The following is a 16,107-nucleotide window of genomic DNA, read 5'->3' as shown; positions in this document are numbered from 1 at the left end:
GCACCACTGGACCATAACCTCTTTAAAGGGATAGTTCCGATTTTTTGAAGTGGGGTTGTATGGGACACTTATCCATAGACAGTATATTACATGCAGAAGCTGTCAGTCAGCGCGCCAGTTCGGAGCGGCAGGCTGGAGTCTGACATAGAAGATAAACTATCTACTGCTGTATATATACCTATATATACCTATAAAAAAGTCCGACCTAAAAAAAAAAAAATCAGTATCAGTTTAAGTGTACGGTATATTGGGTGTATTTTATTTTGATGACAGCATAGAAGGGAAACTGTTAATGGCCTTCCCATTGAATTTGGCTGTCTGACAGAATGGTAAAGCACATATAATATAGTGTACACCTAGACCGGTAGTGACTGTTTTAGGTGGGACTTTTTTGGGTGGCTAAAATACATTTTGTTGCAGACACCTATCCACAGCAGTATGTTGCTTAACTTCTGTGTCGGACATTTTCTGTATATAATATACTGACTATGGATAAGTGAGCTACCTCATACATCCCTGCTTCAAAAAAATCCAAATGATCCTTTTATATTTTACTTTTTGAAGGCTGTGTTTTAACCCTTTGAAACCTGGATTGGCATTACTTTCCTTGTGCTACATTTAGATGCCTTTCACAAGTATTTAAATTAATGAAACCTGAACAAATTGGTTTGATTTCTTTAAACATCATGTGAAATAAATGAAATGAGGAACTTGACAGCAAATTAAAATCAATACATTTTTAAAAAAGAAATTAAAAAAGATATTCAAAATGCTAGAGAATAATGCCATGACAACTATACTTCTAATTATCACAATTAAACATTTTTGATTATTTTACAGAATTCTTATATTTTTTAAGCTACCCGCCCCCAAGTCATGTCTTGGTTTTTTGTTTGTTTTTTCTTGTTTGTTTTATCTAGTTTTCCCTTACTTATTTATCTTTTTCACCAATTTTCCAGTCATTTTTTTTTTGTATTTTTTCGTAATTTCTTGCTGATTTGTGGGTCATTTCTTCTTAAGTTTCTAATTACTCTCTTTCCATGTTATTTAAAGAAATACAGTAAATTTGTTCGGGTTTCAAATGGTCAAACCAGAGCCCATATCAACACCTCCACGAGGAGGACAACAAAACATCAGTGAGAGGTCCAAAGGCTCGGACACGTTGTAAAACATTCATGTGTTAATTTACGTTACACTACGAGATGTTATATACCGTATTTAAGCTCCCATACTGTGATCGCTAGCAGCTAGCAATGGCAACTTGGCTGGTCATCATTAATGTAAGCTACCTTGCTGGCTTGCTAACGTGCAGTGTAGCATATTATCTTTCACCGCCATCGCTAAGTGTGTATTTACAATCAGCGTCTCTGTTACCATAAAGACTGTTGCTGGCTCACAAAGCAACGCGGTATTGTTCGTGGTCTGAGTGCTACTAAGGAAGCGTGGACGCGTGCTTAGGTTAAGTCACCTTTTATTTTATGAATGCTAATGGGTGTCGACCACTACAACCAGCTATACCAGTTGCTAACTCGGTAGCCAACGAGCTAGTCCAAGCCTCTGTGGTAGTTAATCGATGTTAAACCAAGACATTGCTCGGTTGCCTTTGTAGTCAACACAGCACCATTAAACACCACCAGACACAGCACTAATGCGACATTAAACCGAGCCATACCTTTTCTGCGTCGACCTTGGCGACTAAAGGGTCATTTCCCGGCACGGATTCTTTGTTTATGTGGTTTAGTGGGTTGTTTTCATCAATCCGTCTCGTCTCTCTCCTCCGGGAGTCGTGCCGCCCCGGCTGACAGCACTACTGCTCGGGATGACAGGGCCCCGCCCTTAGCAACCAATCAGATGCCGAGGATCTGGAAACTGAGGCAAGGCACGTTTCCTATTGGTCGGCGGTTGTGTCCGTCAGCGTGTCGCTAGGGGTGCGACTTGGTCCAAGGGCAGGACACCTGCCACGCAAGGATGCTGATCGCCGCAGGTGCGGTCAAATTAAGTGATGAAAGGGCTGAAGAAAAACATTGAAAAGACACGTAGCATGATAACAGGCAGCTGCGCAAACAGTTGACGAGACGACATAGTCAGCTTCACTTGAGCATACTTTTAGGTTCACTTTTTTTGTTTTTAATATCAAGAATTATGCTCAATATGCATACAAATCAACAATTTATTTCATGAGGAGAGCACCTATTTAAAATAAACAAACACTCCACATATTTTTCATACTATAAATCTCTTGATGTGTAGCCTACAGCATGTTCTATTAAATTCGGACTGAACATTGATTAATAAATGGTGTGTTGATGTTGATTCATTGTCTCAGATTTTTGGTCTTTAAATAGGCCAACTGTATTGTATTGCTTTACTTTTTTTTACAATCTTACCTTCTGATTCGAACAACTTTGTATATGGTATTGCTTTGTGTACCTCTCTATGTTTTTGTGTATTTTTTTCTCCTCTCTGTGAAGCACTTTATGTATGAAAGGTGCTATATAATGATAATCGTTGTTATTATTATTATAATTATTTTAATTATATAGCTACTAATTTGGGTTGTTTTATGTCTGTTTTGTCACTGATTTAGCCTTTTTCTAAATTATTATTATTATTCAAAATTACCATACCAATTTGTTTAAAATTAGCCTGCTGCTGATGAACTCTCAATGCTGTAATCCATCAGACTATGCTTCAGTCATACATTTCTATTTCACAAAGAAAATATGATGAAAGTGATGTTAATGTTCACATGGCAGCATCGAACAACTAAAATGGCAAACAGTAGTAGATGTCCATTTATTTTGGACTATAAATAGAAAACTGCTATCACTCTGCTATCAGCTTTGCAGGATAACAGATTAAAGAAACAGAGAAGTAGGTCAGGGTTCTCTGTTGGCTGCATTTATGGAGCTTTACAACTTTAGAACAGAATTGCTTACTCAGCATGTAAATGTGTGCATGTGCACATTTGGTGGTGTTTTATTAGTCAGCTTTGTTTCATTTTTTGCTATGTACCTTTTACATGTAATGGATAGCTGTTTGCCGACACAGACTCCAACATGTTTAACTGTATTTTAAGTTTGTTATCTGTTTTTTATTATTCTAGTCTCAGAGCCATCTCTATGGGGAGTCCAATAAACACAAAATTCACCAACCTGACTTCGACAATACAGCACATGCACTGAGAAGACGGTCTCCTGTACAAAATATCATACAACAAAAATAAACATATGCACATCTGCACAGCATGATGAGAAATAATAGTCCTTATTTCATGAGAGGGGGGTCTCACTGCTTGGCATATATGATGAATATCAGTACACCTTTGCTAGTGTTCTTCTTTTACTATTTTCAGTTTGTTGTTGATTGTCACTAAATTAAAACAACTGTTAAAAGCAGCAAAAACATAGTGTGTACCAGTATTAAAAAAAAAGTATAAAGACACAAATTTAAGTCCTGGGGACATCTCACAACCGCAGTGACAACCAATCGGAATTTAACAAATTCCTTGTGTATAGATTAGTAAATTAAATGTAATGTGGCATGCTTTATCCAAACATTTTTATCCAGTCTAGATCAGTCTTGCAATCATAAGTATGAACTATAAAAGTCTGATTTAACAATATCAAGATGCTACAGCATATTGATTCAGGTTCATATAGTCACGGCACATACTGTACATGCAGATGGAGTGTATAAAAGGCCATGTAACAAAGAGGAAAAATTTCAGATTACACGTATAACTGCTGAACAGCATAAAGATATATCTTTATGCCATATATGACAAAAATGGGCATTGGTTTACAGTTAATGGGAAGCAGGAAGTTAGCTGCTGCTGCTATATAACTGATGCACAACAGTGATTGTCAATGGTTAAGTCTCTTTCTCTCACAGTTTTCTACCAATTACTAGCTTCTCTCATATTTTGATAGTCTTGTAGATGTAATTATAACCCTGCCATAACTCAGTAAAATTCACTTTGGCAATTAAATGTTTACCTTTTGACATAACTTTAATAAAGACCCAGGTTATGCTGTCATTTTAATGCTAACCACATGACATTAATCTTCTCACCACTTCTCTACAAACCTGTCCAAAAATTCTCATATAATATAATATTGAAATTCAAAATTTGTCAAAAATCATTTAATGTGAATATTTTATTTAAAGATTTGTTTCATGAATAAGTTTATTTTTTCTATTTTTTATTTATAGATCAATTTTGCATAGCCCTGCATATATGCAAATGCACTCCTTCCTTTGCAGCTTCACTTTTTCATTTCTGCATTGAGGATGCTATGTAAGGTAAAAGGGTTATTACAGGAAAATACAGGAGAGAATTAGGAAAGCTAATCAGGCCAAACCCAGAAACTGATATAGTAAGGCAAATTACAGACAGAGAAGACAACAAAAGCCAAAGCGGAGAGCAGGATTACAGAGGGAGGAAGTGCAGAGAAGGTAAATGTCATGGATTTTTTGAATAGCATAATTACCTTAAAATTTTTATTACTAGGAATTTAAATTACATAATGTTAAAGATTTTAACATTACGTGTAAAATGGACATTTCATTTGCCTTTTAACTAGTAGATAAAATTTAAAAAATGCAATTTAATTTCACACATATATTAGTTTTTGAGGACATTAAGCCTTTAAAACTTGACCAAACTATTTTTATTTCATTGAAAAACATGAGGGGAAGGATATGAGCAATTGACAAGACATAACCCAAAAATGAAAAAAAATTGTAAATAAAATAAAATAAAAAGATTACAAGAAAATCACCTGAAAATAAGCTAATGGAAAAACTGGCCTTGAAAAAGTTTTGATTAAACTGTATTTATTTTATTTTTTTCTATAAATCATTTTACATGTAAAATTGTTCTCATTATAAAAATAGTTTTTAAGAAATTAGTCACTATTTTTGTATAATTTCTATTAACCCCCCTCTTTTTAAATTAATTAAAATAATTCTAATTTTAAATTTTTGGGGGGTAATTTTCTTGTCACCTTTTACTAATTGCTTGCAGTTTGTGGGTCATTTTTTTTCCAGTCAGTCATTAACCTTTTTTGTTTTTGAAAGAAATCATACCAATTTGCTCAGGTAGGAAAGGGTCAAATAGGTTGTGAAAGCCATCCAAACTCAACACAAGAAAACTGATATCAGTCCAGGTCTCAAGGGGTTAAATGAAAAAAAAGAGCATTTGTATTAGGCCTCTGCCTACATTATAACTCCATAAACTGATTTCGAGTTTATGCATGCCAAGACTCATTCCTTGTTATTGTGGAGACTGAAATTATATATCCTTGAACCTTCTCAGCTCAGCGTCTGATGAGCTAATGAGTCACATCTGTGACTCACTGAACGCGCTGTTCAGTGAGTCTCTGAGTCTCTGTGAATCTCTGTGATAGGAGAGATATTTTGCTGCATGTCTCCCAGCATCCTCTCCTGCTTGACCTCCATAATCTGACCAAGGGATCACTAAAATAAAAAACTGACCTATGTGGGACTTTATGTTTTCTCTACAAGTACAATAAGCACTTTTCTTGCTTGACTTAGGACATTTTAAATCCATTTAAATTGTCCTCATGGCAGCAGTAAGATGTACAGTGCATGCTGGTATTTATCCTTCCATCCATCTTCTTTGTTTTTCTTATCTTTACTTTACTGTACCTTTATCTGGAACAATATATGGCTACATATACACATGCAAGCATAGAGGCAATTGTATCATGAGTATTACAGAGCAGAGGGTCATCCACAAGTCATGAGGTTGCTGTTTGATCCCTCCCTCCCCGTGTTCACATGTCAAGTAAGTTTGAGCAACACGCTGAGAGCCAAAGTGCTCTCTGTGTAAACATAGGGGGATAAAGTGTAAACTGCTTTGGACAAAAGCGTCTTGTTGTCATTTTTACAAATGTGGAGCACATCAGGACCTGATGACACAGCTCAGTAATCTTGTTCCACTGGCAGTCTCATTAAAATAGTGCTACTATTGTTTGGGAGTTTGAAGATATCACCAGCAACCGGCCCTCGACCAGTACATCACAAAGTGCCAAGAAAGTTCCTGCCACCCTCAGGCATAGCGGGGATCTACGCCGGTCAGTGACACCTGCTGGAGGTAGTCTGGTGGCTGGTAGCCAGGGGGCCGTGTCGTCTCCATGAAGATTATGGAGGAGGTGAGGCTTTTGCGGTCTTTTTTCAGCGTGTGTCTTCTCTGCCAACGACAGAGTAAGACATCCACCTGCTCTCTGAAGAAGCTGGTGGTCAGAGTGTACAGGATGGGGTTTAAGGCGCTGTTGATGGGAAGGATGAAGATGACTACCCAGCTGGAGATGGTGCCTGAGGGAAAACAGGAGCACAGTTGTCCACATTTTTAAGCAGTAGGTGCCTGTGTGTGCCTGATGCATAAGTAAAGACATTACAGTAAAACACTGATGTGTTATTGGGACGTTAAAGTAATGTAAACATAACCTTAAACACAGTCTCATTTCTTACCAGGTATGTCCCACTCCAATAATGAGAGGACCTTCACTAAAAATATGGGAATCCAGCAGAGGGCATCAGAGAACACTATGAAGAAAAATCTGTTGGCCACAGCCACGTCTCTGTGCAGTCTGCTCCGCAAGTCCATGGCGTTGATGCCAGTTTTATAGATGGAGTAGAACATGGTGGCGTAGGAGAGGACGATCACCAGGAATGCCACTAGGTTTAGACCTAAAGAAATTCACATGCTATTCACACACATAAATGCAGTGGTGGAGTAAGTATTCAGATCTTTTACTTAAGAAGAAATATCAACACATTAATGTCAAATAGTTAACACTAAAAAGCCTGAACCATTGAAAAATAACCAGATTTTTTAATTGATGTGTTTATGGACCTTTTTGACATAATGTAAAAAACATATTTTGAAAAAAGTAATTTGCATATAGGGAAACAATTTTGCATGATATTTTATATGTCAGGCCTTTAAGGTAATTAATTGATCACAAAATAAACAAATACATACATTTCTCATTGCAACTGGAACACTTAAGCTGTTTTTTGTCATTTTTTCCCAAACAGGAACCTTTTGACCACCATTTCAGTGCATTGTGGTGGGCAAAAAAAAAAAGAAGTTTCTGTCCTTATTCAGGCAAAGATGGACTTTATCATTTTATCATTTATCATCACTTTATCATATCACATTATCGGAATTGCCCAAGGTCTCTAGTTTGTGATTGTGAATCATTTTAAACAATAAGGTCAAGATTGCATGAAACAGGTTTTTCAGCAGAGTATTGTTAATGTGGATGACATGGAGGTCACAGAAAGCCCCAAAACACTGCATCTTTAACAATGCATTGTACTGAATAACTTTATTGGGTTTTTTTTTGGGTTTTTTTGTCTAAAACCTTAATCTAAATAATACCAATCACTCACAAATGCTATATTAAACAACTGGAGTAAAAAAGTATATTTGGCTCTGACATGTAGTGGAGCAAGAGTATTACAAGCATAAAAACTGAAAAACAGAAGTTAAGTACAAGTACCTAAAATTGCACTTAATAAGACCTGAGTAAGTGTACTTAGCTACTTTTCACCACTGCATTAGTGTGAACACAACACAGGCACATAGGTAAAGTATACACTTGCTCAGACATCCACTGTTGAAATTTTAACTTGCATGCACGTACACATAGGTTGTCATACGTGCACACTCAGAGAGAAAAGCTGGAGGTGATGAACGACAAACTGTGGCACCTCATTAACTATTTCACATGATTCTTATTTAACAGCCTAGTGATGTAAATGCTGGCACCCTCTTAGAGAAATGATCCCATTAAATCATTCGTCACCACTGCCAGACCTCTACTGGTCCTCACTGAGAACACTGAGTACTAAGAACCTAGACTAATAATACATTGTTCATGCACCCGTGGTGTTGGCAGTTTAATAACCCAATTTAACATGCAATGAATTCCCTTGTTCTGTTTGTTGTTACACAGCGACAAAAAAACCCAATGTCACTTAAAATGGGATAAAAAAAGCTATTCAGCTGTACATTTGTACATAGCAATACAGAATGTTTTAGTTGTCTCTATGATAAGCAACAGTATGGCTCATTGGATTTAAATCTCAGTATTAAATCTCAGTGTTAGCCTACGTGAGACGAAAATGTTGGGCTTGTACGCTTCTGCAAACCACGGATATGTTACATTTGCACGTTTCATGCGTATCATTATGTATATGAGCTGACATTGTCATCGGGAAGTTGAGGTGATGGAGGGTGGCGTAATACCTGCAAGATGACTGCCAGGCTGAAGAGCACTTCAGACCACTGTTTGAGACTGAAAACAATGGAACCAGTTGTTTTATAACAAGACATCAGCAGCATCTCAGTAGCAATTGTGTAACCAAAAGTGGTTGTTTTTTAGCAAGATGTCGTTGGTTTCTCTAGCCATGACTGTGGGTGTTTTACACAACCACATGTTTACTATGGCATTGCTGAAATATAAGGAAGCAACGTTTCAACATATCCGCTTCAGTAAGGTTTGCAGAATCTTGCACTGTCAACATTTACTCTGGTGATTTAATTATGCATCACTCCACAGTTTTTAAAAAAATTATCTTCAGTGCATGAATGTTTTTAGTTTCATTGTTTGCCTTCTCTTCATTTTATAAAAAAGCTGGGTTTTTGTCAGGTATCCTCAGGGGTTAACCTTTTGAAACTTAGTTTCACGTCACTTTTCTTATGCTGCATTTAGACTCCTTTATTTAAACCTTTGAACTTTGACAAAATTGGTGTGATTTCTTTAAAAAAAAGGCAATGAGCAACTTGGTAAGAAATGTTCCACAAATTGCATAATATTATTATTATAATATTGAGGTTTTTTTTTTTTTTTTTTTTGAAGCCAAAGAAAAATGTCTAGGGGAAAAAAGACTGAAAAAGCTTGGGAAAACTATATTTGTAATGATCACAATTGCCACTACTACCTTCTTAATAGTTTGCTGAAATCAGTACTCACTACAAATAAGCTTATGTTCAGAAAATATGTTTTTTTTTTCTTCAATTTACCCAGAAAAATCCCTGTGGAATATCCTTTGGCAGTGGGTTTTTCTTGCCTGTCAGAGTGCAGGGGAAAACAGACCCCATTGCGTCCATAGTAGTTTCCAAACAGGTCCTCATTCATGAGGGGCACAACAGCAATAATGAACCCCAGCAGCCAGATGGAGGACAGGACAACCTTGCAGCGAGACAACAAATATGCTGTTAGGATTGAAGCTAGAATGTGCACAATAAACGGTTTAAGCAAATCGATGACTCATTGAATTTCCACACTTTCACTGACATTTAATGAACAACTCCTAAACATTTAGTTCAGTCGAGCTGTCATCTATTGACAAGTCGATTCAGGCTCTTCTTCCATCCAGACTCTCTGAGGAAGAAAACAGCAGGTGGCAGAACTTTCTCACAAAGAGGCCCTCTTTCAGTCAGACTTGCAGTCAGGAGTATTGATGGCAAATAGTTATTGGCAGTTAGAATTGGCTGAAAATGCTCTGTGAGGGAGCTCTGAACTGATCCCCCATAACGAACATGGACATTAGAGCTTAAATCACCAATAGCTCATTATGTGTTTTCACACCATCACAAGGCGAGATAACTGATAGTACTTAGGTGTAGTCAACTCTCTCAGTATCATTGATATTGATCTAAAAATAAAGCTGGCGCTGCAAACCCTCTGTGACACAAAGCTGAGATGCTGCTCCTCCACACATTAAATACTGTTCTGGCTCTACCTTGCTGTAATTAGAATCTGCTCTGCTGTATAATTTTTCGATTTCAACATGCAGCTTCAGCAAAGGCCACGGAGTGTTTCGTACTACCTTCACCAGCTGAGCGCTCAGTAGTATAATAAGAGCTCATTCTTTTCAAAGAAAAACTACTACAAGACAGAAAATCAAATGTTTGCACACCATATGATTAATTTACACTCCAAACAACTGAAGTTAGCAGTAAACTGCTGTTCTCTTTCAAGATTTACTGTGTAAAAACAGCACAAAGGATCCAATAAAATTAATGTGTAAACATCCATTCAGCAGTCTTTTTTTCCCCTCTATTCCTGTATTAGCAGCATAAAGTACCTCACCACAGTCTGAAGTTTGCCTGGGCGCAGATTGCTGAAGGGGAATACAATGACCAGAAACTTCTCCAGAGTCAGGTAGGTCAGGAGGAGGACACTCACCTGAGGAAAAACACTCACTATGAACCTTAAAGGAACACGTTTTAACTCATTAACCACTTGCAACAAAACTTCTGCTGACCAGTTCTACACTTTAATATAGTTTTTTTTTTTTTTTACATCCAGTGGATTACACTCAAGCTAATAATGCAAAAGTTTGAAACCCATTTAAGATAAATATCACACCACCATAACTGACTTTCTCACTGTCACAGATTTTCATTGTGTGCTTATGTAATCTCCGGCTATGGCTAGCTGAAAACTCTTACTTGTTGGTGTATCCAATTGCTTTTGTTCTCTGTTTTTTTTTTTTTCAACAACTGAGCTTGTGAATTCAATTTTAATTTTTCATTAATTTGAAGTATACATGATCTATAGTGAAGATACACCTATAATATTAATCTGAGCCTGTCAGCTGTAAAAACAACCTCTTTTTATGGATATACATTGACAGTGCGTGTATGCTCTAAATGGCACATTGCAGCCTGTTTTGCAGCTGCCGGCTGCAGCTCTTTTGTTTAATACGAGACCACTTAAAAAAATGTTCCCATTTGTAACACAGACACAAATCATTAGAAAATATAGTCCAGTTTTATAGTCTACAGTTTCCCCTTTAAATAGAATATAGATATATCTTCTTGGTTATGTATTACAGTGAATAGCCTACAGTTTGTCACAGATTACAGCAGATTAGCAGCCTCTGTCTTCAAGCATATTTGAGTGTATGTGTTCATGAGTGGGATGTTAATATATAAAATTACCTCGGAGGAGAGCATGGCCAAGAATCCAATGGTCCGACACTCCACGCTCTCCATCCAGAGCAAGGCATTACGGTTGTACTGCCCGCGGAATTTCACATCAAACACGCCAACAAAAAACAAGTACACGCCCATGAGGCAGTCTGCACCTGAATGATAAGAGATGGTGACAAACATGTTTGCATTAACAGAGAGAGGAGCTCCGTCTGGGTTTGTTGGAAAATGAGTTCATCTGTCAGCTGCTGGCAGACCCCAAATTTCTCATTTAAATTCACATCACAGAACATTTTTCCCCTCTTCCAGAGCAGAAGGGTGAATCGCTTGCATGGGACAGACACATGTCTAAATAACTGTGTGCAGGTGTGTGTGGGTGGGTGAGAGACTAGGCGAATTGTTGGGTTAATTTAATGACTTACGTGTTAACCCTTTAAATCCCAGATCGAGTATTTTAAGTATTTGACCCTTCTTGAGCAAAATGGTGTGATTTCTTTTGAAAACATGGTGGGGGTGGGGATAAGCAACCTGGCATGTACTATTTCACAAATTGCAAAATCAGTAGATTTTGAAAATTTTTAAAAATAAGCTAGGGAGAAATGTCCACAGAACTAGATTTACAATTATCATAATTATATGTTGAAAATTATGTTACTGAATTATTATTATTATTTTAAGCATTTTTTAAAAATCATTTCCTAGTTTGTTTTTGTTTTTTTTTTTTTTACTTTACTTTACTTTACCTTTTTTTTCTGTTTTTGTGTTTATTTTCTTTTAACTGTCTTGTAATTTTTATTAATTCTTGCTAATTTGGGGGTAATTTCTTCTTCTGTTGCTCATTGCCTTCTTCCACTGTTTTGAAACAAATTAATTTGCTCAGGCTCCAAAGGGTTAAAGCTTGAAAATCTTTCAGTTTTTCTGCTGCACTGAAAGTCCACACAAAATCAATAAAAAATTAGCAGTAAGGATAGAAATAACACATTTGAAGCCACTTTTCTCTTCAGTGTCTCCAACTACAGAATTGTTAAAAAAGTAATATCCTGAGTGAAGCCTGGAGGATGAACCTACAGTGCAAATGAGGGAAGAGGAGTGACTGGCATGAAGAATTGGTGAGTCACAGAGTGACAAGGGTTATATAAGAAAAGCTGACACATTTGAACTAAAGAAAGAGGAACTGACTGAGAATACAAAACAAGAGAGGAGAGAGGAAACAGCGGTGCGCAATGATTGATATGGATTGTTTTAAGGGAGGCCCTCTTAATGCACTTACATCCCTTTAAAAAATCTTATTTTTAAAGTGCTTCCTTTTGATTTATATGGCAAATACTCCATACTACGTGTAAAAATTTGTAGGACTATGACTGCTTAAAAAAAAAACACCTTTAATCCTTTTTAAGGCTGAATTTATAAATATTTTTCAACATTTAATCTTATCCATGATATTAAAAATGAAACAGAAATGTATCTCACTCAGTTGTTGTAGTGAACTTTCACACAAGCCCGCAGAGATTTGAATGTACTGGAAAATGTTGTGTTACGTTCAACATTACATTCCTTCAATCTTCCACTCGACAGTTGATTTTCATCGTCTCTGTAAAACTAAGAGAATTCAGTGGGACAATAGATGCTTCTGGATACAAAATACAGAGCATAAAAATGAAATGATGGAAGCCAAAACTATAAAGATCAAACTCACTGCCTGCATATCCAGGAGCTATTCATTATAATACTGCTGCTAAGGGTTGAAGGGCAACATCAATTCTGCGATAATCACTGCTAAAACTCACAAGCTAAGGCTCCAATTTTGTACAAATGTTCTCCTGGTTGCGGTATAAAGATTTGACAGAACCTTGATCACATGTAGAATTAAATGAAATGTGTTACACTTCATACACAGTTATGGATGAATTACTGAACTAGCCTTCCAGGCACAGGCCAAGAGACCCAATGTGTCAAGGAGGACACAAAATAATATACAAAAATGCTGTCAAAGGCACACAAAACGAGGCACCCTGTGGCTCAACTGGTAGAGCAGGCGCCCATGTACAAAAAGCTGTGTCCTTACTGCAGCAGCCGGAGGCTCGACTCTGGGCTGCAGCCCTTTGCTGCATGACATCCCTTCTGTTTCCCCTTTTCACTCTGTTGTATTTGTCCTGTCTAATAAAGGGGAAATGTCCAAGAGATGATATTTTTAAAAAAAGACACATAACGACTAGGCAGACTCAAAAAACAACCACAAGAAGACACAAAACAACAAAGAGACACAAAATGAGATCAGACACACAAAACAACCAAAATGAGACACAAAATGACCTCAAAGAGACACAAAATGCCCTAAGGAAAAACAAAACAACAACAAAGAGACACAAAACAATGACAAAAAGAAATGCACAATTAAAGCAACCAAAATCAGACATAAAAAATAACCTCAGAGACACAAAATGACAAAAAGAGACAAAAAAAAACAACAAAAAAGCGGCAGAATCACCACAAAGTCTTATGTGTCTTGCTCCCATGTAGGAGAGGTGTTGGGGCCCTCTGCAGGGCCCTATTATCTCATAATCCGCCCATGCAGTTTAGTGCCACATTCATTCAAGTATTTCTGTATTTGCACATAGTATACCTGAGGGTACAGTGGTGTGGTTACTCACAGCAGAGGACTTTGATGCAGGCGGCATGCAGGTTGTTCTCCGCTCGTATCAGTGACCTCATACCGATGACAAAGAGGTTACCAAAACAGGTAATGAAGGCCATGACCCACACAGACACCCGCAGCACTATGTTAGCCAGCAAGTCCTCAAAGGAAGAGATGCCATCTGTGTTGGGCTTGCAGGACCTCACATGAGGTGCGTAGGAGCAGTACTGGAACTTCTTAAAGTAGCTGGCAAAGAAAATTGAAAAAAGAAGGTGGTGGCAAAGACATAAGGTTCGACAGACAATAATACAGAGGGAATAAAAAGATAGAGAGGCATCAAGTTAGGCTGTATAGTGATAAGACACGTGTGGATTGTGATGCTTTTGTAGGATTGTACATACATGTGGGAGAGGTTCTTCATGGGCAAAAACATCTTAGTCTGAATGTATGGGATCTCTATACCCTCCAGAGCCCTATAGAAAACAGAGGATATTTATTCTACCGCTGAACAGGCTGCAGCAAAAAGCTTCTGTGTTCGTTTACTCACAGAGACTGGAGATGTGTCAGGTGGTTGAAGTGGCTGGAGTGAATGTGGAGAAGGGGATTGTAGGAAATATTTCTGCATAAAAAGATGATGAAAAACTCACTTAATAAATCCTCCATGGTTGAAATGTAAAGCATGACTGAATTACAGTAAAATCCAGATATTCTTTGTCTTATATTTAGAATTACACTGTAGAGTGTTACTTGTATCCCTAACTTACAATCAAAATGCAAAGTACTTCTATTCTTTTAGTACTTACAGTACAACATCCCTTCTGTTATGTTTTTGTTTAAAACAAGGCATTGCAGCATCTTTCTCTATGCAATTCATCTTGTACTCTGAACGTTTGCAAGATTTTATGTCTCCTCCTTGTGTTTCTAAGATTTTTCACATCTGACAGTTTTGAAGTGGGAGCATCTGTCTTTACTTTATTATTACGTTGTGCACATATGGCAAAGGAAAACCCCAAGGGTGCATCTACTTTTTTTGTTTAACCCTCTGGTTGCTTTACACTGTAGATTGTTTTTACAGTTTCATGACAGATAAAGGATAAAGATGGGCATGACTTTTTTTCAAGCTTGTTTTTACAAATAAGGCTCAAGTAAACAGCTCTTTACAAGCAGAGCTGTCGCCTAGAAATTATGTTTATATACAACTAATTTGAAACAGCAAATACATTTTTAAGGAAAAGATAATGCAGAGATTCTATCTGTGAATCTATTTATCTATCTATCTAAGATTTTATGTTTACTGTTGATTATATTTCAACTGTTGTCGTTGGGCCTGGTGTTAAAATAGCCACTAAAACAGACGGACATAAAAGCATGCAAACAATTAAAAGCATGAGTGAAAACATGAATGTAAAAATAAGCCACACGGACCTTAAAGCACTTGTAGAGGACATTTACATGACAGATCAAAGCAATTACCCAACAGACACAGTATGTGCACAAGATATAAAAAATACCAGGCAAGAAACGGTTATGCACAAGACAAAAGCATCTGCATTACGACATAAGCATTAGCAGACATTGCACAGTCGGCAATAAAACAATTTGACTCCATGCAGTGCAAATGTAAAGACAGGTATCAGAGGAAAGACTACATTGCCTACACACAGCTAGACAGGTGAGGACAGTGAGGCATGTGGAGGCTATTTATGATGATACACCTGGTTACTTATTAGTCAGGCTTTAAGATTTCCTATAAGTTCCTAAGATGTAGTACAGTTCTAAAATTAGTTACTTTTCACCAGTGCCTTTCACATGTATCATTGTAACATTAACGAGTATAGAATAAGCACGCAGATGGACTCAATACCCTGATTCTGACCCTACAACAGATTAAATGATTAAATGATACCTGTGCTGATCATTTCATCCATCAACATTAAAAAATAAAAATGTTTTAATGTTTTGCTTTTGCTTTAACAAAACTATGATAATATATGTGATAGAAAGAGACTGAAAGTTCTGTATAATACTCTCAGTAATTTCTCTGCTTTGGAAGGCATTAACAGTCAGATAGAGGCATGCTCTTTGAATCCAACCTTCAACCTGGAGATCCCCAAAGTGTTTTTACTCATAATAAACCTTAATCCCATTCAATAATCATCACATAATAAAGCACACCTCCCCTTCCTGCAAGACTATCAGTTACTCACAGTTTAAGGAGGGACTTGGAGAGGTTCTTAAAGGTGTTTTTTGGAAGCTCCTTGATCCTGTTGCTGGACAGATTCCTAAACCCAGTGAAAGAGAAAGAGAGAAAGAAAAAGGAAATGCTAATTCAACAGACAAAAGCAAAATGCAGAATCACTTACATCCAAAGTCGACTCGCTCATTATCAGACATGGCCAAAACAAAGATATTTCATGTTTACAGAAAATTTCACAAAGCTCTTGATCTTTGCAGAGATTTATCAAAATTTTAAACATTAGCAAAATAAATCTCA

General features: G+C 37.0%; 2 protein-coding genes across 2 annotated transcripts in view; both read right to left on the bottom strand.

Annotated features, from left to right (window-relative positions):
• fryb (furry homolog b (Drosophila)) overlaps positions 1 to 1,757 on the bottom strand; it is a 72,674-nt gene extending 70,917 nt beyond the window's left edge. Inside the window, exon 1 of the mRNA XM_042499054.1 lies at positions 1,673 to 1,757. The gene's annotated coding sequence lies outside the window, so the exon portion shown is untranslated. The remainder of the gene's footprint in view (positions 1 to 1,672) is intronic.
• Positions 1,758 to 5,038: 3,281 nt separating this feature from the next.
• Positions 5,039 to 16,107, bottom strand: part of rxfp2a (relaxin family peptide receptor 2a) — a 46,661-nt gene continuing 35,592 nt past the window's right edge. Inside the window, exons 12-20 of the mRNA XM_042499272.1 lie at positions 15,821 to 15,895; positions 14,161 to 14,232; positions 14,015 to 14,086; positions 13,630 to 13,859; positions 10,988 to 11,133; positions 10,134 to 10,229; positions 9,062 to 9,230; positions 6,499 to 6,717; positions 5,039 to 6,342 (exon numbers count right to left, since the gene is read on the bottom strand). Coding sequence (XP_042355206.1) covers positions 6,077 to 6,342; positions 6,499 to 6,717; positions 9,062 to 9,230; positions 10,134 to 10,229; positions 10,988 to 11,133; positions 13,630 to 13,859; positions 14,015 to 14,086; positions 14,161 to 14,232; positions 15,821 to 15,895 — 1,345 coding nt within the window. The 3' untranslated portion in view covers positions 5,039 to 6,076. The remainder of the gene's footprint in view (positions 6,343 to 6,498; positions 6,718 to 9,061; positions 9,231 to 10,133; positions 10,230 to 10,987; positions 11,134 to 13,629; positions 13,860 to 14,014; positions 14,087 to 14,160; positions 14,233 to 15,820; positions 15,896 to 16,107) is intronic.

Source organism: Plectropomus leopardus, chromosome 13, assembly GCF_008729295.1.
Source record: "Plectropomus leopardus isolate mb chromosome 13, YSFRI_Pleo_2.0, whole genome shotgun sequence".
In the NCBI taxonomy this organism is placed as follows: Eukaryota; Metazoa; Chordata; class Actinopteri; order Perciformes; family Serranidae; genus Plectropomus; species Plectropomus leopardus.
This window is presented reverse-complemented; position numbering and strand designations above follow the sequence as displayed.